At 37.5% G+C, this 19,222-nt stretch overlaps 1 protein-coding gene across 2 annotated transcripts in view; it reads left to right on the top strand.

Annotated features, from left to right (window-relative positions):
- Positions 1-19,222, top strand: part of PIK3C2A (phosphatidylinositol-4-phosphate 3-kinase catalytic subunit type 2 alpha) — a 50,617-nt gene that overhangs the window by 11,089 nt on the left and 20,306 nt on the right. The window contains exons 2-12 of one of the 2 annotated variants that reach the window (XM_054635522.2): positions 406-1,580; positions 7,052-7,152; positions 8,795-8,952; positions 11,853-11,973; positions 12,622-12,733; positions 13,276-13,355; positions 13,465-13,528; positions 15,848-15,991; positions 18,009-18,051; positions 18,140-18,353; positions 18,456-18,578. In XM_054635522.2, coding sequence (XP_054491497.2) covers positions 471-1,580; positions 7,052-7,152; positions 8,795-8,952; positions 11,853-11,973; positions 12,622-12,733; positions 13,276-13,355; positions 13,465-13,528; positions 15,848-15,991; positions 18,009-18,051; positions 18,140-18,353; positions 18,456-18,578 — 2,270 coding nt within the window. In that variant the 5' untranslated portion in view covers positions 406-470. Of the gene's footprint in view, positions 1-405; positions 1,581-7,045; positions 7,153-8,794; positions 8,953-11,852; positions 11,974-12,621; positions 12,734-13,275; positions 13,356-13,464; positions 13,529-15,847; positions 15,992-18,008; positions 18,052-18,139; positions 18,354-18,455; positions 18,579-19,222 lie in introns of both variants that reach the window. The other variant, XM_077179867.1, reaches the window with a different exon arrangement.

Here is a 19,222-nt window from a genome sequence, read left to right as displayed (position 1 = left end):
TGTGCTTTATCAATGCTTTATTTGTATAGTCTTTAGAATGACTTCTGCTCCCAAGGTTGCACCTGTGTAATTGCTCAAGTCTGAAAACCGCTACGTACCTGAGGGTGCCTCTTGTGTGTCTTGGGTCTAGTGGGGCAAAAAGCAACCAAGTACTTACTAGCACCAGTGGGCAGAGTAAGAAAAATTAATGGGTCTTGCATAATTCAGTGACCATGAATTTATTTGTGTGGCTTCTTTTTAAGTTTGACACTCCCTCCCCTCAAATAAACACAAATTGGCCTCTTCAAAGTTTTACATGCTGGGTTTCTGAAGGACATGTGCAACTCAGTCAGCTGGTGGTGTGTGACAGTAGTTGTCCACACATGATTTGTTGCATGTGTTTCTAATGTTTCTTTTCCTTTTCAGGTCTGCTGAATCCGCTCTGAAGCCAAGGGTGGACAGCCAGTGCAAGGGAAGTGTTGCTGCTTTACATGGACATCTGCTCCTGCGGCATGGCCCAGATATCCAGCAGCAATGGATTCAAACAGCGCTCCTCACCTTCTCTGTCAGCCCCAAGGGCAAAAGATGTGGACAAAGAGGAGGCACTGCAGATGGAAGCTGAGGCATTAGCCAAGATGCAGAAAGAAAGAGGTGTAGCTGGTAATAAACAAACCTTTCACTCTTTGAGCAGCCCCAGACAAAAAGCACAGACTCATAACAAGCAGGACCATGATCTCATGGTGTTTCCAGAGGCTGATGCCAAGAGCATGGAAGATAAACTAAGTACCATTGACATAGAGAAGCTTACTCATGCTGAACTAGAGAAACTGCTGCTGGATGACAATTTTGAATCTAGTAAAGTACCTACGTTACCAGCAAGTCCTATTTTGAGCCCATCTGTGTCTTCACAATTTTATCTTGGGCCCACGGGTCAGAGGAGACAGTGGACACCTGGAATACCAGCACCTGTGACATGCACTTTACCTCCTATTTACACCTCAGCTTCTTACACAAAACAGACTGGTGTATTTCAGAATGGATTCCATCCAAGTATGTCATCCTATCCCCCTAGAGAGCCTATTTATCTTGGTCTTCCTAGACAGTCACAATACATTTCCTACCCTGTGGCAGCTACCACACCTTTCCATCCACATGGGGGCCTACCTTTCTACCCTCCAGTGCTCACACCAGAAATGGCAAAAGTATTTGACAAAATTGCAAGCACTTCAGAGTTCCTGAGGAACGGGAAGTCGAGCACAGACCTAGAAATGACTTCCATAAAGTCTGCGGTGTCCAACCTGCCGGCCTCAGAGAGCTGTGGGGATGTCAGTAAATTCGACTGGCTGGATTTGGATCCTCTGAGTAAACCAAAAGTGGACACTGTGGAGACTCTAAACAAGGCAGAGGGTGATGGAGAGAGGCCTTCAGGTATGACTGCTGAAGATCCGTGGGATGCTGTTCTGTTGGAAGAAAAGCTGTTACTAAATTGTCACCTGGAAAGAAAGGTTAATGGGAAATCTTCTGGAGCCACAGTCACAAGGAGTCAGTCCTTAAACATGAGAACAACTCAGCTTGCAAAGTTACAGGGCCAAACATTACAGGTATGTCAATCAGTATCTTGAAATTGCAGTGTAACAGTAAAGATTAATGTCAGTATTTAAAGACACTTTAAGGTCTGTTATTTATTTGATGTGTATTACTTGGCTTGAGCAGTGACCAAACAATGTGATGTTATGGCATATGTATTAGTGCTATTCAGAAAATTGATCAGTACTACTGAATTATCTCCCAAAATACCTTGGCCCTTGTGTAATCCTTCCACATTTACTGGGGAAATTGCTGGTTTTCAACTCAACACTCCAGTAAGTAATAGAAATAATACTCAGCACAATAAAGTGCCTAAATCATATTGATAAATATTTCAATTTTATGAGCAATTCAATGATGCTGTGAAATAAAAAGGTGGTGAGCTAAGCACTGAAAGTTTTATCTTGCCTTTTACAAGACCAGGGTAGAAAGCCTTCCTTCTGTGTAGAAATGCTAGACAGAACTTTTGCTTTTGTGCTGGGTGGTGGAGTAGCTGTTGGGTCAGAAACTCTGTACTGCTCTAGAAGAAGGCAAACCATCTTTGTGTGATGTGACTTTTAGCAGGCAGGGCAAAAAGATGTTTGAGAGATTCTTCTCTAGGATCACTTTAATGAAACATTCAAAACCAAACTCTCCACAGGGGCTTTAGTTGTGGCACTCCTATCTTTGAACATGGAGCACATGCAGTTGGTGTCAAAAGCAAACTGTGCAGCAGGTGATCAATACTGTCACAGTCTCACCTGCTTAATTACACCCCATTAGGGCATCCTACTTTTTCCCAGGTCCAGGAAGAGAACTGTAGGTTATTTAAATTTTTCTATATTTTTATTTTTTTCTGTGATAATTGCACCGCAAAAAACCACCCACATTGTGTTTTAAAATATTAGTCAGCTCACTAGAAAGTGGATATGAATACTTCTGGGTATTGGGGTTTTTTTGGAGGACTGAAAGAGAAGTGGAGAAGTTTTCAGTGGAAAAGCCAGTGCCCTGGCAAGTGTGATAATGGCCAAAAAAATTGTATTTGGAGGAACTGGTTAGAGAATGGGAATTAAACTGTTTGCTTTGGAGACTTTGGTTTACAGATGTTTTAAATCTTAGGTGTTGTTTTTCTAGGTGTTTTTAATAGGCTAGGGACATGCTGTAAAAAAACAACTGTTATCACTCAAGGATATTTTCCAAATAATTCCTTATATCTTCCCTCCCCGCCCCCAGACTGGAGGAGGTTTTTTTTTCTCAGAAATAGGAATATTTACTAGACTGTGGCCTAAAAGGCTGTCTAAATTTCCATTGAAGTGAAATTTTTGGCCCCTCATTCGAAGGATTTCCTGTTTTTTCTGGGTTAAGTGTCAGCATTCTGGCAAAACTTCAGTAGAAGGCCAGTGGAGAAGGAATAAAAGCCACCCTGAAACCCAAAAATGTATTTATCTCTGGTTTTGTGCCATCTGTACAGCTCTTGGGTCTGACTTAATATTTTCCCCCCCACTTGCTGTTGAGCTGTGATACTTTAGCTCTGTTATTTAGTAGTATTTGGAGAGGCATGTAAATTTGGGCTCTACAGCTCTTTGTTTCTCAGTTTGCTGTGTCACCTGGTGATGTGTTTGTCAGTTTGTCTGTGCTGGTTGGTTGGCTGTAATTAACTCCTGGCTAATAACTGGGCTACACTGGAGCAGTGCTTCTCAGGTGGTGTCTGTAGGAAGTAATGTTTGACTCTTGCTGAATGCAATCTGGCTTTATACATTCCAGGTTTTTTCCAGAATGTGGGATTTCAAAGGGTCTTTCCAGTTGATAAGGTCCAGTCTCCTGCTATTTGCATGCCATGTACTGACTCCTGGTTCTTAAATGAAGTTCAAGCTCTGCCTTCACATGTGCTCTTTTCTTCCTGCCACTTTTGATTTAAAGGCTGTTCCAGCTCCTCCTCATCAGTCATCTGATTTTCAGCAGAACACATTTGTAACTAGCTCTTGGCAAATGTTCTTCTTTCAGGATGGAACAGCAGGTACTTAAGATGAAAGAATCATTTTGATGTTTACCTCAACATGTTACAAGAGATGGTGACTTTCTGTCAGCTTTCACTGCAGGCTCTGTGTGAGAGCTTCTCTTTGCTTTTTTATTTTTTTGAAGATGACTTATGAGAATTTTAGCTCTCTGTATGAGAGCACAGGGTACCACGTGCCTTGTACATCAGCAATAAACCCTCATGACAGGCAGGGCCATCCTGCTTGCTGCTCTTTTATTGCATTTGCTTTATTTTTACATCAATTCTGTAGGCAATTTATTTTTGTTAAGTCACCATCTTTTTCAAACAAGTTCTTAATTTGTAGCAGACTTCTGCAGTGAATGCCCAATTGAAGGTTTGAGATTTACTTTCCACTTGTGCCCCTCCAGACACTCCAGTTCTAGCCTGTGTTATGAAGGTAGGTGATGATACAGGATTGTGAGTTACCAGAGTTGTTTCTGCTGAGTTATTAAAGAAGAAAATAAATAGATTTAAAGATTAATCTCTCAATTAGAGATCCTTGAAATATAACTTGGATAGTCTCTCTTTTGCCTATCCTGTGCTTCTACTTTATTTTCTAGTTTAAATAATTTTCCACTCCATATAACAGAAAGCTGAGTTATGTAGCCTCTATTTTTTGGCAGTTTTCTTGTATTTTACCCAATTTACCCCAAGTTTTTATGTTCTTCAAAGTATACTTTTAAATCTTACATCTTAATGAGTCAGGATCATACCCCCCAAACCCTTCCTGAAAAACTCAGGCTTGCTGCCCCTTTAGAAAAAAATATTAGTACTTTGATTCTATCAAAACTTATGACTATCTATCTGTTTAATGCCTGAATCAATATATTGCTTTGTTTTGTATCTATTTGTATCTATTCTTATTATTGCCTAGTTTGTGTATATTCATATTTGTGTATATTCATATTTGAAGTAACTACATTTAGTAAGTAATACATTTAGTATTCCCATTTAGATACTTCACTGTTTGTCACTCATTTCTGAAAGCAGAGACATGAAGCATCATTTTGTCCTCTTTTAGATGTTGTTTTCTCTTGCTTTCCACAGAGCTGCCAAGTCTTGTGACTTTGTATACTCATGGAATTTTATTTAACTTGACTTTTGTTAGTTTATTGGTGTTTGGATTTGTCATTGTTCAGATTAATTGTATTTACAGATCACTTCTATTTTTGCAGCCTGTGCTGACATGAATGATTTATCTCATTTGGCCTGAAGTCCTTTCTTTCAAGTTATTTCCTGTTTGACTGATAGCTTTTGCACTTCCTAGATTGACCCAAGTGGAAGTTAAAGAAATTAAAATTCTACTTGTTGCTCAAAACCCATCTGAGTCAAGTGGGTTTAAATAGAATTCTTAGTTTGCCAGAGCTTGTTGTCCTGAAATTATTTTCCCAAAAGTGATGAAAAATTAATGTTGAAGTTCAGCTGAAAATAAGGTGTTTGATGTTCTTAGTTTTCCACCAGGAGGTCTTTTCCATCATTACATATTTGTAATAACATGAGGTTTCTCTCCTCAGCCAAGTGTGACCCTGAGGTGAACCATGGATAACCAAATCTGGTTTTTTCTTTGCTCATTAGATTAGAATTTATTATTTGGCTAAGCTTGCATGTGTTGACATGCCTTGTTAGTTCTCCAAACTTTGAATTTAACAGTAGAATAACCTGCACATTTTTCTGTAAGGAATTCAAAAGTGTCACACAGTGGCATAAAGTGATGTTTCATCACTGGTGTGACTTTATTTTAGTAGACCCCTTGTTTAATGCTTTTATTCTATTTGTAGTATTCCTTAAAGAGTTTTTAAATAGAATTTAACATTTTTAGAGGCAGCTTCTTGATTTGCAGTGGCTGAGTTTGGTGTTGAGTGCCAGCCAGCAGGTGATTAACCTTCATCAGAGAGAGGTGTTTGCCTTTCCCTGGCTGTGGTCCCTGCCTCTTTCCTTGTGATTTCTGGTGGTGATGGTGTGCATGTGCTTAGAGAGGGTGTTTACTAGATACAATTGCACAGGTTAGCAGGTCTTGTGAGGTTGCCCAGTATTTTTATGTGATAGAACTTGTCTGAGATGTTACAATAGAATAACCTGTTTAAATTTAAGGTATTATGCATGCTCCTGCAGCTCATTTCAGTTTTATGGCTTTGCAGCTTCCTGTTCTAATTGTCTCCTGTGGTATGGCTAATCCCCAGTTACACAGAATTTGCCCTTTTGACCGATCAGTGTTCATGCAACCAATATTTTAGCTGAAATAATTAGGTTTAAGTGCAATTCAGGTGGCAATTATAGGTTCTATCTCTTCCAAGTTTATGCTGTACTGCTTAAAGAAGTTAATTTGAAGGGGAAAAGTGCTTAAAGGAAAAGACCTGACATTATATGGCTTTCTCAGATTTGACCCTTTTTCTGAGACTCTAATTTAACTATATTGTCTGATACACTCTAATGAAATTAGCTGACTACTTGGGCTAATAATAAATAACCCACATACTAGTTAAGTAGTTAATCACTACTTCAAATATGAATAAATTGTGGTGATTTTTAGAAAAACTGTAGTGTAGTCTGCTTTGTTCCTGGCCTTGTGGTTGGATTAAAGGTTTCTACAAGCATTGTAAAATCTTTGGGTGAAAGATGTAACTGGTCATGTAACTTATTCCAGGGAGGATCTGGCAGGAGCTTCACAAATCATTCAGGCTGTTAGGGGTGGCTGTTATACTATGGACAACTGAGTTCCACAGGTTATTCCAACTTTTCTCTGCTTTTTGCTCACTCCAGCTTTTGTATGGATGTGTTGTGAATTGGGTCAGAAAACAGATATGGATTTAAAACCCGCTGCAGTTCTGTGTTGTTTTGGTTTTTTAAATTTATTAGATTTTGCTGTTTGAAACTGCGGCTCTCTTTTAGCAGTTGCTTTTTGGATTGGATATTTTAAAGATTGTGGTTTACAGTTTTGGGAGGTGATTTGGCATAAGAATTAAAACAGTGCTAAGTTGATTCCATGGGGTTAGTTGTAAGTTTCATGTTTTGAATACTATTTCCTTCCAGTGTTCAACTTGTATTTTCCTGCTTTGTGGGAAGAGATAATCGTGGGCACCAGTGATATGTAGTGGTTCTTTCTGGAAGTACACTGAATTTGAATTGCAGAACTGGAGGAAAAATATGTTTTTCTTCCATCTGTGGTTCAGCTGAATTTAGCCAAATCCAAATGCAAGAGGTCACTACTGAGAGCTCAGGAACTGCTTGCAACTTAATATTAACTGATAATGATGCTGGCAAATAAATGACCTGCTGTCAAGGAGTCACTGCTCCAGTGAATCTATACTTTTCAAGGTAGTAGTGATACATGGTTTTCTCCATGTAGAAATAGACATAAAACTAATAGTAAACCTCAGGCTCATGAAAATCTGTCATCTGCATGTGGCTTTGCTGGCTTTAGGAATATGTTTGCAGCTATTTAAATCCTGTATTATCTTTGAGTTGCAGAAAGACAATGGGACCACTGGCACGCTGACAGAAAACGTGCTTCTCCAAGCAATTGAAGGGCAGAATCAAGAACTGTCAGCTTTTTCTGAAGCAGTTACAAAGTAAGAAATGGCTGAATATGAATTAACTTTCAGAAGAGGAAAAAAAAAGCTAAATGATTCATTTGCAGTTAGCTTGACAGGAACAGTCCTATTTTTTTTTCTCGATGGGACAGATTTCAGTATGTATCCTTTTTCCTTTTCTTATCTCAGTTTTTCCTGGTTTTGTCCTGGTTTGTTTATTTTTTTTTTTTCAAGAATGCAACAGAATTGTTAAGATCTTCAGTACTAAGATGATTATATTATCATGTCCTCTTTCTTATTTTGGTCCTGTGACTTTCACTTTTCCTTGTTTTTATCCTTTTTATCCTCAAAGTATTTTTCTTTGTCTCGTTGGTTTTTTATTACAATTTCTGTTGAAAGAGTTTGAAGTTTTTTTTTTTCTTATTAGCTGAGACACCTCACAATGTCCTATCACTCCATGGATTTCCAACCTTTAAATGCTTTTATTTTTGTTGCTTCCACAAGTGGAATTCTGTAGCATAAGGCCTTTAAACTTGTCTCTGCTTTGATCCCTAAACATGAAGGGAAGTTTCTTGCAGATTGTGTGGGATTTTTTTCTTACTGCCACAATTTAATGACATTAGGTTTTTTGTGTTTTTCTTACTACAAACTACTCTTGCCTTTTTTACTTTCGAGGTCAAGATTCAATAAATAATTGAAGGAAATAGAGATCTTTGAATCTCAATGATAGCATCTATTTTTTTTTAAGCATATTTTTTTTTAAGCAGGAATGTTTCTGAAATGAAAAGGAAACTCCACAAAAACAATGAAAATTCATATATATGGGAAACTTACTGATGATGATTAGGACAAAGTGTTGCAACAAGCCTATCCTATGTGAGCTTTCTGGTTAAATCTAATTGTTACCCTTTCTTTCAAGACCCAGTGTTTAAAATACTGATGGACTTTCAACTGGACAGCTCTTGCTGGAGGATCTTGCTGTTGTCCAGAATCAAGATGATGAAATAAATTATCCTTATAGAGTAGTTCTGTTCTTAATATCCCATGATATTACTTTAATATTGGCAGAAATTTAAGCTTAAATTATTTTATCCAGGTTAAATAGCAGAAGTTTAAAAGCAGCTTTCAAAATGTGGCTCATTCATTGTAGGTAAACATTCTGTACTGTTTGTGTCCTAAATAAAAGCCTTTACCTCAATTAAGGCCTCTTCCTCAACTTCCATAGCTTGGAATAGCTACCTTCTGCATGGTATCTAAGTTCAGATTAGAATTCTAAAAGTTGAAATGTGTGAAGAGGCTTGTTGAGTTTTTTTTTTGTTTTTTTTTTAACTAACTTTTATAAAATACCATGGGTTACCTTTTTAAGAACTGTTGTAGAGCTTAATTTCTGCAGAAGTTCGATCTGTCCTGTAAGAATTGATCTCTTAAATATTTTAAGCTATGTGGAAAACCTGCCTAATTATACACTTAAGATTTTTTTCCTGTCTAACTACTGGTTGTATGATTATTGTGGGCAATGTCCTGTTGAGAGTAGAATAATTAAATGGTGCTTTGCACATTCAATTTAGGTAGAGAGCCAGAGGTAGTCTTTACTGTTCTGCCTTGTGGTTATTACCATGTTATTTTGCTTTACTCTTGGACTTCTCCATTGCAATGTTTCTTAAACCTTCTCTTCTTCCAGATTGAGGACCAAGTTTCCTTATACTGATCAGCAAACAAACCCAGGTTTTGTGCTGAGTCCAATCATGCTGCAAAGAAATATAAGTGGGGAGAGTGCCAGTATCAAGGTTTCAATAGAAATTGAAGAATTCCAGCAACCAGTAACTTTCACATGTGATGGTATGTTCCTGCTTCTTGAGTTGAGTTTGCTTGTGAAAGACTGAAAACTCAGCCCAGGACAATGCCTTTCAGTTTTTGTAATTGTAATTCTGTAATTTTGTTTTGCCCCTGGGTCTCGAGGGCAGGAGTTGTTTGTGGGAAATGTGGAAAAGGAAACTGAGGAAAGGCCTAGTTCTGAGTCAGTGCCTCCATCAGAAAATATTTAGGAGTTAACAAACTGAAATATTGACTGTAACAAAAGAAAGTCCAGCAAACCTCCTCTGTCCATAGCTGGATAGAATAAAACAGTTTTTCAAGACTTTTTACTTCATAGTTATTGAGGGGATAATGACACCAGGACTGAGATTTTTAACGTTTAATTTTTCATTTCAACACTCTAACATATTTTAAAACAAATTTTTGTGGGCTATCTAAAAATTCAGGCAAACTGCTGCTGGAGAATAGGAATAAACACTAAAACTATATATTACTTGCCTTCAATACATGCTTATGAGCACAAACACTAAAATAATACTGTTGCATGTGCCACAATTGCATGTGCCACAACTGGCTGTCCCAGTTTTGTGGGTAACCAGGAATATTGGTTTGGGGTGGACCTTTGAGGTTTGCCTGGTTGTACTACATAAATTCATATGCTCTGTGCAGTCTTGACTGCACAGTGGTTTTATCTGTAACTGCATGCTGTCAACTTCTGGCAGTTCTGGCTGATAAAATAACTGGTAATAAACTTTTTTGCCTTATACTTCTGTCACTTGTGAGGGTTATCATTTGGATCTCAACTTCTCACAGTGTAGATGATTCAGAGCTGGTTGTTCTCAAAAGACCTGGAGTTTTTCTGTTACTCACATGAACTTGCTGCCCTATTGGAGAAACAAGCTCTCAGTGTTTTTAATCTATATTAATTTGCTGGACCTTACATTTATTCTGTGGTGACTTAATCATCTTTTGTTAAGAAATGAGGTGGATTGTAAATATAGCCTAGGAAGGGTTTCTGCACTTAATCCTTAAGACTACACTTTGCTAATATTACAGGCATAATCCTTTCCTACAGAAGGTTTTGGTAGGGCTAAAATGGCCTAAAATGTTAGGGCTTCAGCCCTTTATTTCTAGTGTTTTTTGTGACTGGCTTGGAATGCGTTTTGTGCTCTAACCCAACATACTTTCTTCTTTGCACTTTCTACTTCCATTTTGCTGAAACTAATCCCAGTTCAACTACTTGTCTTCTATAGCTGGTGAAGGGTGGTTATGTGACTAGTAATGAGGTTATTTAAAGTTATTCTTTATCTTCAGTTCCTTCTCTTCTTGGTCAGGAATGGCATCCTGATGCTAGAGCTGCTTGACTTCAGTGTGGCTTTCAGTCTTCCTCAGAAGGAGCTGCAGCCTCTCAGTGCTCTGACAGCTATTTGTAGAAAGGGCTCAGGAGGGAAATGGATGAACTTTAGAGCTTATTTGGATTCATTTTGCATTCATTTATTAGACTTTGCATGGAAGTTTGCTCTGTCTGAGCAAACATTGTGTGTCAGCAAGAAATTAATGTCTTTGAATAAGATGTAGGGCAGGGAAAAGGTGGTAACATCTTTGCAGGCTTTTCAGGGCTGGCAGACCTTTGGCAGTGCAGCCTGTGCCTACAGCACAGAAACTATCCCTGCATGAACTATCCCTGCATCTTTTTTCTTTATGAACTCCCAGATATATTCTCTGCTAAAGGTAGTTACAGCCATTTCATCCAATAATAAGTGAAACAGTCTTAATGGCTTCAAGTGTTTCTGAATTTATACTTCCCATCATCGCTTATTCTTGAATTTCACACAGGCATTCTTAATATGTGCTTGTATACATCTGTGCTTGTAATAATGAATCATTTGTTAATGAGATGAAGCACATGTGTTATCTTAATGGAAAATATTGTGGCATTACCTCTCTGTATCTACTATAGTAGTAATATTTCTATCTTAAAAAAAAAAAAAAATTGAGAAAATCAGGAAGGTCCCTGGAGTGGGGAAAAATCCCTGCTCTGAAGGTACTGATGAAATCTAAAATTGCTTTTATACAACAGGTTTTTTACAGAATTTTGAGGCACTTTGATATTATTTGAATGAGATAATCAGAAACTAGGTAGGGAGGGCTAGAGAGCATTTTGTATTTAAGCATTTGTTGCATTCAAACTTATCTGTATTTTTAGTCGGTGACAGCTGGTGGCTGTGGGGGAATGGATTTAGGGTTTGACTGGGATTTGTTCTGTAGATACTGGAGGGAAAAGAGACTATTTTCCAAAAAGCATTTAGCTCCTGATACAGAAGTACTGGTAGCTAAGAGTTGCATTTTGCAAAGGCTTGGTGATGCTTACTGAGATCTGCTCTGTACTAAGCAGGAACTTTCCTGGATAAGTGGAAAAGAAAAAGGGCAAAAGGACTTTCAGTAGGATTTGCCTCAGCTGCAGCTGATATTCAGTTCCTCAAAAGCCAAACAGAGGAGTTCAATCTCCAAGTCTTCAGATAGTGTTTTTTCAACTGAAAGTGCTTCTGGGATCACTTACGTATTTGAAGTCCTTGCTAATAGGGCAAATTTATAATAAATTTTTTAAAAGAAAGAAAAAAGTCTATCCCCAGTCCTGCAGACTGTGTTTGTACTTCTGGTTAAGTGACTACACTGTATCCTAATTTTTAAAGATTTTTTTGGGCTTTTTATAATGGCAGTCAAGTTTCATGAGATACCTTTCTTTGTGAGAGAAAAGTGAAGATCTCAAACAATGAAATTTAGGTGATAATAGAAATGTAAAAGTCTTTTCTACAAGTATAAAAATCAATTTCATTAAATAGTTACAATTTGTGAGTGAACAGTAGTTAATATCACTCGCTATAGATTTGTATTTAACTTTTAGATATAATTTCTTTAAACAGTGAGTTCCCCTGTTGAGCTTATAATAATGCAGGCACTTTGCTGGGTGCATGATGACTTGAATGAAGTGGACATTGGCAGCTATATCCTGAAAGTCTGTGGCCAAGAAGAAGTTTTACAGAAGTAAGCAAACTCTTTTTCATTAATACTTCATTTCATGCTTTTTTGTGACACAGTTACTGGAAAGTGTATCTCTAGTGATTAAATGTGTGAAAGAAACCTTAAAAATGTAAGGGAGTCACTCTTTGCACAAAGATCAGAAGTTTTTGGAATTGCTCTGGGATACAGCAAAGTAGGTTGTCATCAACTCTGTTCTAATGCAAATGCATGTTTCTAGAGCATTTCTGTATTGTAGCTTTTTGACCACTCTTCAAATCTCAGAAACTGAAAAAAAAAAAAAAAAAAAGATAAACTGTTTTCTAATAAACTGGAGGAGTTGTGGTTTGCAAGGTTTTGTTTGTTTCTTGGTTTGATTTTTGGTTTGTTTTTTTTTGTTGTATTTTTTCTCCAAAACCAATGGTTTAAAAAGCCCCATTCTGGGTTAGAATATTTGGTTTCAGTGTTAACCTCTGTGGTTAAGAGCTTTAGCACAAGTACAGGTATCTGCAATAGCGTATAAAAACTTGTGCAGAAGTAAAAATCAGACCAAGGATGGCATGGAGGTTGACTCACCATCTCCTTACTTCGTGGCAGCAGGTTGCCTGGAATATTTGGTGTGATTTTTGGGCAAGCACTGCTTTGGTTGTGACTGTGGCTGCTTTTGTTTCTCAGCAAGCACTGCATAGGAAGTCACGAGTACATCCAGAGCTGCCGCAAGTGGGACGCGGACATCAGCCTGCAGCTGCTGACCCACAGCGCCATGTGCAGCGACCTGGCACGGACTGTGAGTGCTCCTGCTCTGCAGGCTGCCACCTCTGGTGGCTTTGGCAGATCAGCATGCCTGCCTGCCCTGGGAAATGCTGTCCTCTTATCCTGCCAGGATATGAAATACGTTACTGAATTTTCACGTTACACTGAACGGCAAGTTACAGAAATGTGGGTAATGCCTCTTACTAGAACCAAGTATTTTATACCTGGAAAAGGTATGCTAGCAGTGGGACTAAACTTGAGGCTTGGAAAAGAAGGAACAAATTTAGAGTGAAATAAAAGCTGGGAACAGTTTTTGAGTTTAATTAAATATGTATCAGACCATCAAAGAGGAAGGAAGGAGTATCTGGTATGTGCATAGTTGGGCACTTCATGGCTCTTTCTTCCCTCTGTCCCCATGTGTACACATTTCACAGGCTATAAGGTAGTTATTTGTTTTCCCTTTTGAAGAGATCACCTTACATGTTTCCCCTTCAAAACCCCAGGTATTAGTAATTAATTCTCTAAAAAGTTATAGATAGGTGAGAACTGGACTTAGTACCTCATATTTTATTGCAGGAAGATGATGACAGGACACCTGTACATCTAACCAAACACCTCCACAAAGTAGAAAAGCCTTTCAGAGAACCTATCATAAGGTAATGTTTTGTGGTTATTTTAATAATCAAATGCTGATCACTGCTGAATTCCTGAACAAGGTTGTGTTCTGTTCTTGTACTTGTGTTCAAGAGCTTTTATTTCTTGCAGGTCTTCCATTGAAGAGCTTCTTGAGGTGTATCACAAGCAAGTGAACATAGCCCTTAAGAATGAGGTAAGGTTTATTGCTGAACCCAAAGTAGAATGACCAAAGTCACTGGTGAGGTAGCTGGAAAAAAGACTTGCAGGTTTTCTTGGGGAAACTTGAGAATCTGAGCAAGCCTGTCAAATGTGAAATTATAATCATGATTATAATCATGGGTATTTAGATTTCTGTTCTACTTTTCTTCCTGGCTTTTCTTGCAAACCATTTATTACGTGATAATCACAACTAGAAATGTAACTTCCAAGTCCTGGGGTGCAAAATAACCTCTGCCCCAAACATACTGGAAGAGGTTAATTCAGGAGAATAGGGAAGAGGTCTGGATTCTGACTATGGCTGTTGTTGACAGCCATGAAGAATGTGTTTACTAACAGATAAAAATCTGCATAATAGAGAGCAGGAACAGTTGTGTACAATGGGAGTTAGAACTGAAGCATGTTTGGAACATACAAGGAAGTTCTACACAAAGCATAATAATGGTTTTTTCTGTGTTATTCAGTGATCCAAAAAATTGTCTGTTTCAGTGTATGACTGGTAGCTTAAAGCAGCTTGGATACTGAATTGTTTAGAGTAATATCCCATCTGCAAAAGCTTATGGATATAACCTGCTCATTTCTCAAAGGAGAAGCTGCTTTTAACTGCTGATAATAATGTAACTTGGAGTCTTAAATGCTTAAACATCAGATAACTGTGTTTCTGAACCAGTCTTGAAATGAATTACTTAATTGCAATACTTTTCATTTCCACTCTGTTTGTTTGCCTCTCCAGGAATGCAGGCCTGAACAAGCTGCTGTCTGCTATTTCCATACTCCCTTAATATTATTTAATTCCCTTGCTGGTGATTCACCACACTCTCAAGGGTAGTTTTGAACACAACCTTTTTGTAGAGGAGCGAGCTGTTACTGCTCCCTGCCATGGTGGTGCTTTTGTTGCTTTGCTCTTGCAGCTGCTTCAGCTTCTTTGTTTAGCTGTGATTTCACAGGCTGAGATGAGGAATGCAAAACATCTCAATTCAGATTTGTGTTCTACCCTTTGTTGAGCTTGTAGGAAATTGAGCTTTCTGAGGTTGGGAGATGTAGTTTGGAGGTGGTGATGATTAGTTCCAAATAGCAGCAGTTCTGCATTTGAATTTTTTACTTCATGAAGTGAATTCCTTTACATATTCAGTAGTTGAAGATTGCTAATCCAGGTGAAGAAGGGTAATCCATAAATAATTTGCATGTGGGCTTTGATTTCACATTGTTGAACATTCTGAAAATTATCAATTTTCTTTTTATTGAGATTTGAGAGCCTGTGAGGAAAAAAGCAGTAGAAATTTCTCTTTCCATGTCACAAAGAAGCTGTTACTTTCAATATGTTAGCTTTGGAAGAATGGCTTAAATATTTACAGTGTCTTCTGACTTCTGTGGTTATTTTCTTACCAGAACAGTTAATTGCTGCCAGGTAGCTCTCAATTTAAAAAATTCCTGATTCAAATGGTTTCTTTGCTCTCCATGTGTAGGAAGGCCACGAGTATATATCTGGGAGAGTGGTGGTTGGGAATCAATTTACATCTTAGTGAGAGAATATTGCAATAGTTATTCCTCTTATTTAGTTGTAAGTGCTCAGAAGTTATTGTGAAAGAAACCTACTTTAAAAAGTAAACTATTATTTTGAAGCAAATATTTTAAGTTTCTGCATGTGTTCTTTAAAATTGGGTGAAGACTTTCCTTACATTAAAAAACAAACCCAGGAAACCTAGGATAATTCAGATTTCACTCAAATGGCCTTTCTGCTGTTGGAAGAGTAGAAGGAATAGAATATTAGGAGCAGCTCAACTTTGTCTTAAGTAGCCTACAAAAGTAAATTAAAATGAAGTAAAAAAGATCAGTTCCATCATGGAAGCAGTACTGTAGTGAAAGTAGAAGTGTCAGTGTAATTTAAACCTGTGGACTGAAATTGAAACTCTGCTTCTTTAGCATTGTTTCTTTACACTAATTGAACATTCTTTTTTGAACTGCACTTTCTTTTTAGTCCTTGAGGGAAATTGAGCTTAGTATCTCATTAGAAAATAATTCTTTCCCAACATTTTAATAGAAAAGGGGTTGGGAACCTCCTAATGTTTCCTGGCACCCCATTCTAGGATCTGTACTACTGTGTTTTTGGCATTCCTAAGGAAGTTCTCAATATTGAGTTTTTTCTTCATTCCAGTCATTATATCACAGTTTAGTGTAACGGAGATGTGCATCTCATAGTGATGTTTTCTTGGCAATTCATTAAAAAGCATTAAAGCAATACTGGGTTTCACAATTGTGATCAGACCAATCTGTTCTCTCATACATTCCTTATTAGAACCAGCATAAAGCAGTAGATCATGTAATTAAGACTGTCAGAAAAATCTGTTCTACATTGGATTGTGTAGAGACTCCTGCAATAACGGAATCAGTGAAGAAGCTCAGGAGGGCTGTTAATCTCCCAAGGATTAAAAATGCTGAGGTAAACTTTCACTCTATAAATTGCATGTTTTAACTGATACATTTTATTTTGCAGTCTTTAGTAGCTGGAAATACCAGCAACAATTCTGTCAGGGTTCTGTTGGGATTTTTTGTTGGGTTCTATTTATTTATTTATTTATTTATTTTACTTGACATCTTCCCTTTATTTTGACATCTCTCTGCTGTTAATGCATTAATCACTTGCTTTGGGAATATTTTCCTTTTCTAAATAGTGACTATTTAAAAACTGGTTTTAAAGGACTGTTTTCTGGTTCTGTAACTAGAAACTTGTGTCACAGCAGATGCCACTAAATCTGACTGAGGGGAACTGACAGGAGCTCATGCTGCCTAAAATTAATGCAGTTGTGCTTTAAAGGAGGAATTGACATCATGTATTTGCCCAGCAGTGTTTGTGACTAGCAATAGCATCTTAAAACTCTTAACTGTTCATGCTCCTGCATTCCTGAGCATAAAGACAAACCCCAAATCTCTCAAACAGCCCAGAATTTCATGATGCAACTGCCTTATAATGGTTCAGTTGAGCAGGACAGTCTCAAGTCATGTTGTCAAAAACAGTCATTAAGTGGAGAAGTGTGCAAATAAAAAAGCTAAATAATCTTACAATGCTATTTCTGTTGTCCTGCTGCCTTACCAGAGTGGCAACTCACATGATGCTCTGTTTGCTTTTGGCTTCATCAGTTCAGTGATGTGTTTCTAATACTGAGCAGAAGACAGATAAATATAGTTGTCACAAGAGCTAAAATTCTTACAGGGAAGTGCAGAAGACATTAAGACAACATAGTGAAATACAGCAAATAAATATTTTTTCAGTGTTTGCTTTTTGGTAGGAGAAAGTTCTAGAAATAATTAGATCACAGTGTACAAATAGTTCCCAAAAATAACATTGCTCCAGTAGAATTTGAAAAAGATGGGATTTTATGAATAAAACCCTGTGATTATTCTATGGTGGACATTGGCTTACACAGTATGCAGGCATGTAGGCTGCTTTCAGAAACAAAAGTGCTATAATTATTGGAGACTGTTGCATTGCAATCTTTTGTAAGATATTGTTTGATTTTATTTTTTTTCAAAGTAATTCTTTGTGGTTGGACAAAGTGACTGCATTTTTGTAAGAATGTGAAATTTTTTGATATTCAAACTTTAGGTTGAAGATGCTCAATTAGTACACTAGAAGTGTAAAGAGAGCTTTCATCTTCTGCAGCACTTGTGGCAGACTTTGTAGGAAGTTGGGAATTCACTGGGGTTTGATTTTAAACCACAGGCTTAGTTTTCATTAAAAATTTAAGTTTTATCAGGACTTGAATTGGGCATGAAACCTTTCCTGATTAGAAGGGAGTGAATTCCCGTGATTTGTTTGTCACCTCTTGGTTTCAACATTCTTTGTTGAGACTGGACATTGCTGTAATGTTGCATCATGTTGAGACTTTCATTTTAGCAGACCAAGAGGCAAACAGCTAGTACAAAGTAATAGTACTTACTGTTCATTTTCTCAGTTGTTTAATATTTTTTTTATTCAGTAAATTTATATTTATAAATTTACTGAATAAAATGCCACTAACAAAACAAAAATAAAGAGCTGTTTAAAGCTGTTTGGATTTAAATTACTGGTAAATAAGCTAATGACTTCTGCTTTCATCCATAACAGCCCTGAGCAAGTTTTATGTCTACTTAGAGAAGTTAGATTATCCTGGGCAGTATTCCAATGTACTCTGTCTTTCTGGACTTCATATAAAAAATGTCAAAGCAGTTGACTTGACAAAAAATGGTGAATAGTTGGACTTTTGGACTTTTGGACTTGGTGAATAGTTGCTGCATCATATGGAAATTGTGATGCTGTTAGTTAACTCTTGAGGAACTTTGAGTGAGAAGATGTGTTACATAAACTTAAATATGAGCCTAATTCAGATAGTTCATAATTTCTGTATAAGGTACTTAATAGCCATGGAAAACTAATATGGATTTTCAGTATTGAAATTTCCTCTGATTTTATTGTGTAGGTATCCTTAAAATGTGGTGATGACAATAGCAAGAGTCCCTCTGGTGAGTAAAGTTCTTCAATTTTTATTTAAAAACTGTTTTGAGGTAGCTAATTTAGGAAGAAATGCATTCAAAATGAATTATCATTTAGGTTCACTGCGGCCTGAGCACCCTCTGAAAGTGAGTCTAGACCAGCTGACAAGAGCAGTTGAGGCCCTTCTGCAGCTCCACACAAATTCCTGTAGCAGTTCAGCAGCAATTTCTCCAGAAGAGAGTAAGAGTACCAAGGAGGCTTGGACTGCCACAGAACATCTCCAGTTCACAATATTTGCTGCTCATGGAATTTCTTCTGGTTGGGTGTCAAAGTAAGTGACTTACCTATTGTAAAATTCCTCCATATATATATATTATATATATTTTAATACTTTTATGGGTTTTTTATGTTTAATTTTTTTTTCCTTACCCAGTTATGAAAAATACTACTTGATTTGTTCTCTGACTCATAATGGGAAAGATCTCTTCAAACCTGTTCAGTCCAAGAAGGTTGGCACATACAAGAACTTCTTCTACTTGATTAAATGGGATGAACTGTAAGTGAATTCAGTCTGATGAACTCAGTAACATGTTTTGGTTTTGCTAGCTGCTGAATGCTGTCATTCAAGCAACTCTTGGTTCTAATTCCATTTCAAGCATCCAAAGAACAATTTACTGATCAAAATCAGAAATATTTTTCCAAATGGTATTTCAGTACTCATTGTAAAAGGGGGAATGGAAATGCTGGACAAGTGCCCTGTGCTAATATGTTTGTAGCATAAAATTACAGGGAGTTGGGAAGGTCATAACATTCCTTGCAGTGGGAATGGTTTGTGCTGCTGTAAGAGGGATTAAAGAATGAAGCTTGCTTGTATGTACTGCTCAATTTGTGTAAATGGAGAGGAAAAGCAATGTCTCACTTTTACTAACATGAATGCTGAATGAGGTTTTATTCCAAATACAGAGGGTAGAAAGGAAGAAAGAAGGGCATGCAGAGAAAAGCTAGGGAGATCATGGCAGGTGGTATCTGCTAACTGAAAGAGGAATATTTTTCATTATCTGTGCACAGCTTAATCTCTGCCACTTGAGTTATCAGGCAGCCTGTCATAGCTGAGGCATCATGTGAGCTCATGGTGCCCCATATCTACTCTCCTGACTGTCTTTAAAGGTCAGAGATAGACCCTAAGGAATACCCTGAAAG

Source organism: Agelaius phoeniceus, chromosome 6 (assembly GCF_051311805.1).
Source record: "Agelaius phoeniceus isolate bAgePho1 chromosome 6, bAgePho1.hap1, whole genome shotgun sequence".
NCBI classification, from domain to species: Eukaryota; Metazoa; Chordata; class Aves; order Passeriformes; family Icteridae; genus Agelaius; species Agelaius phoeniceus.
This window is presented reverse-complemented; position numbering and strand designations above follow the sequence as displayed.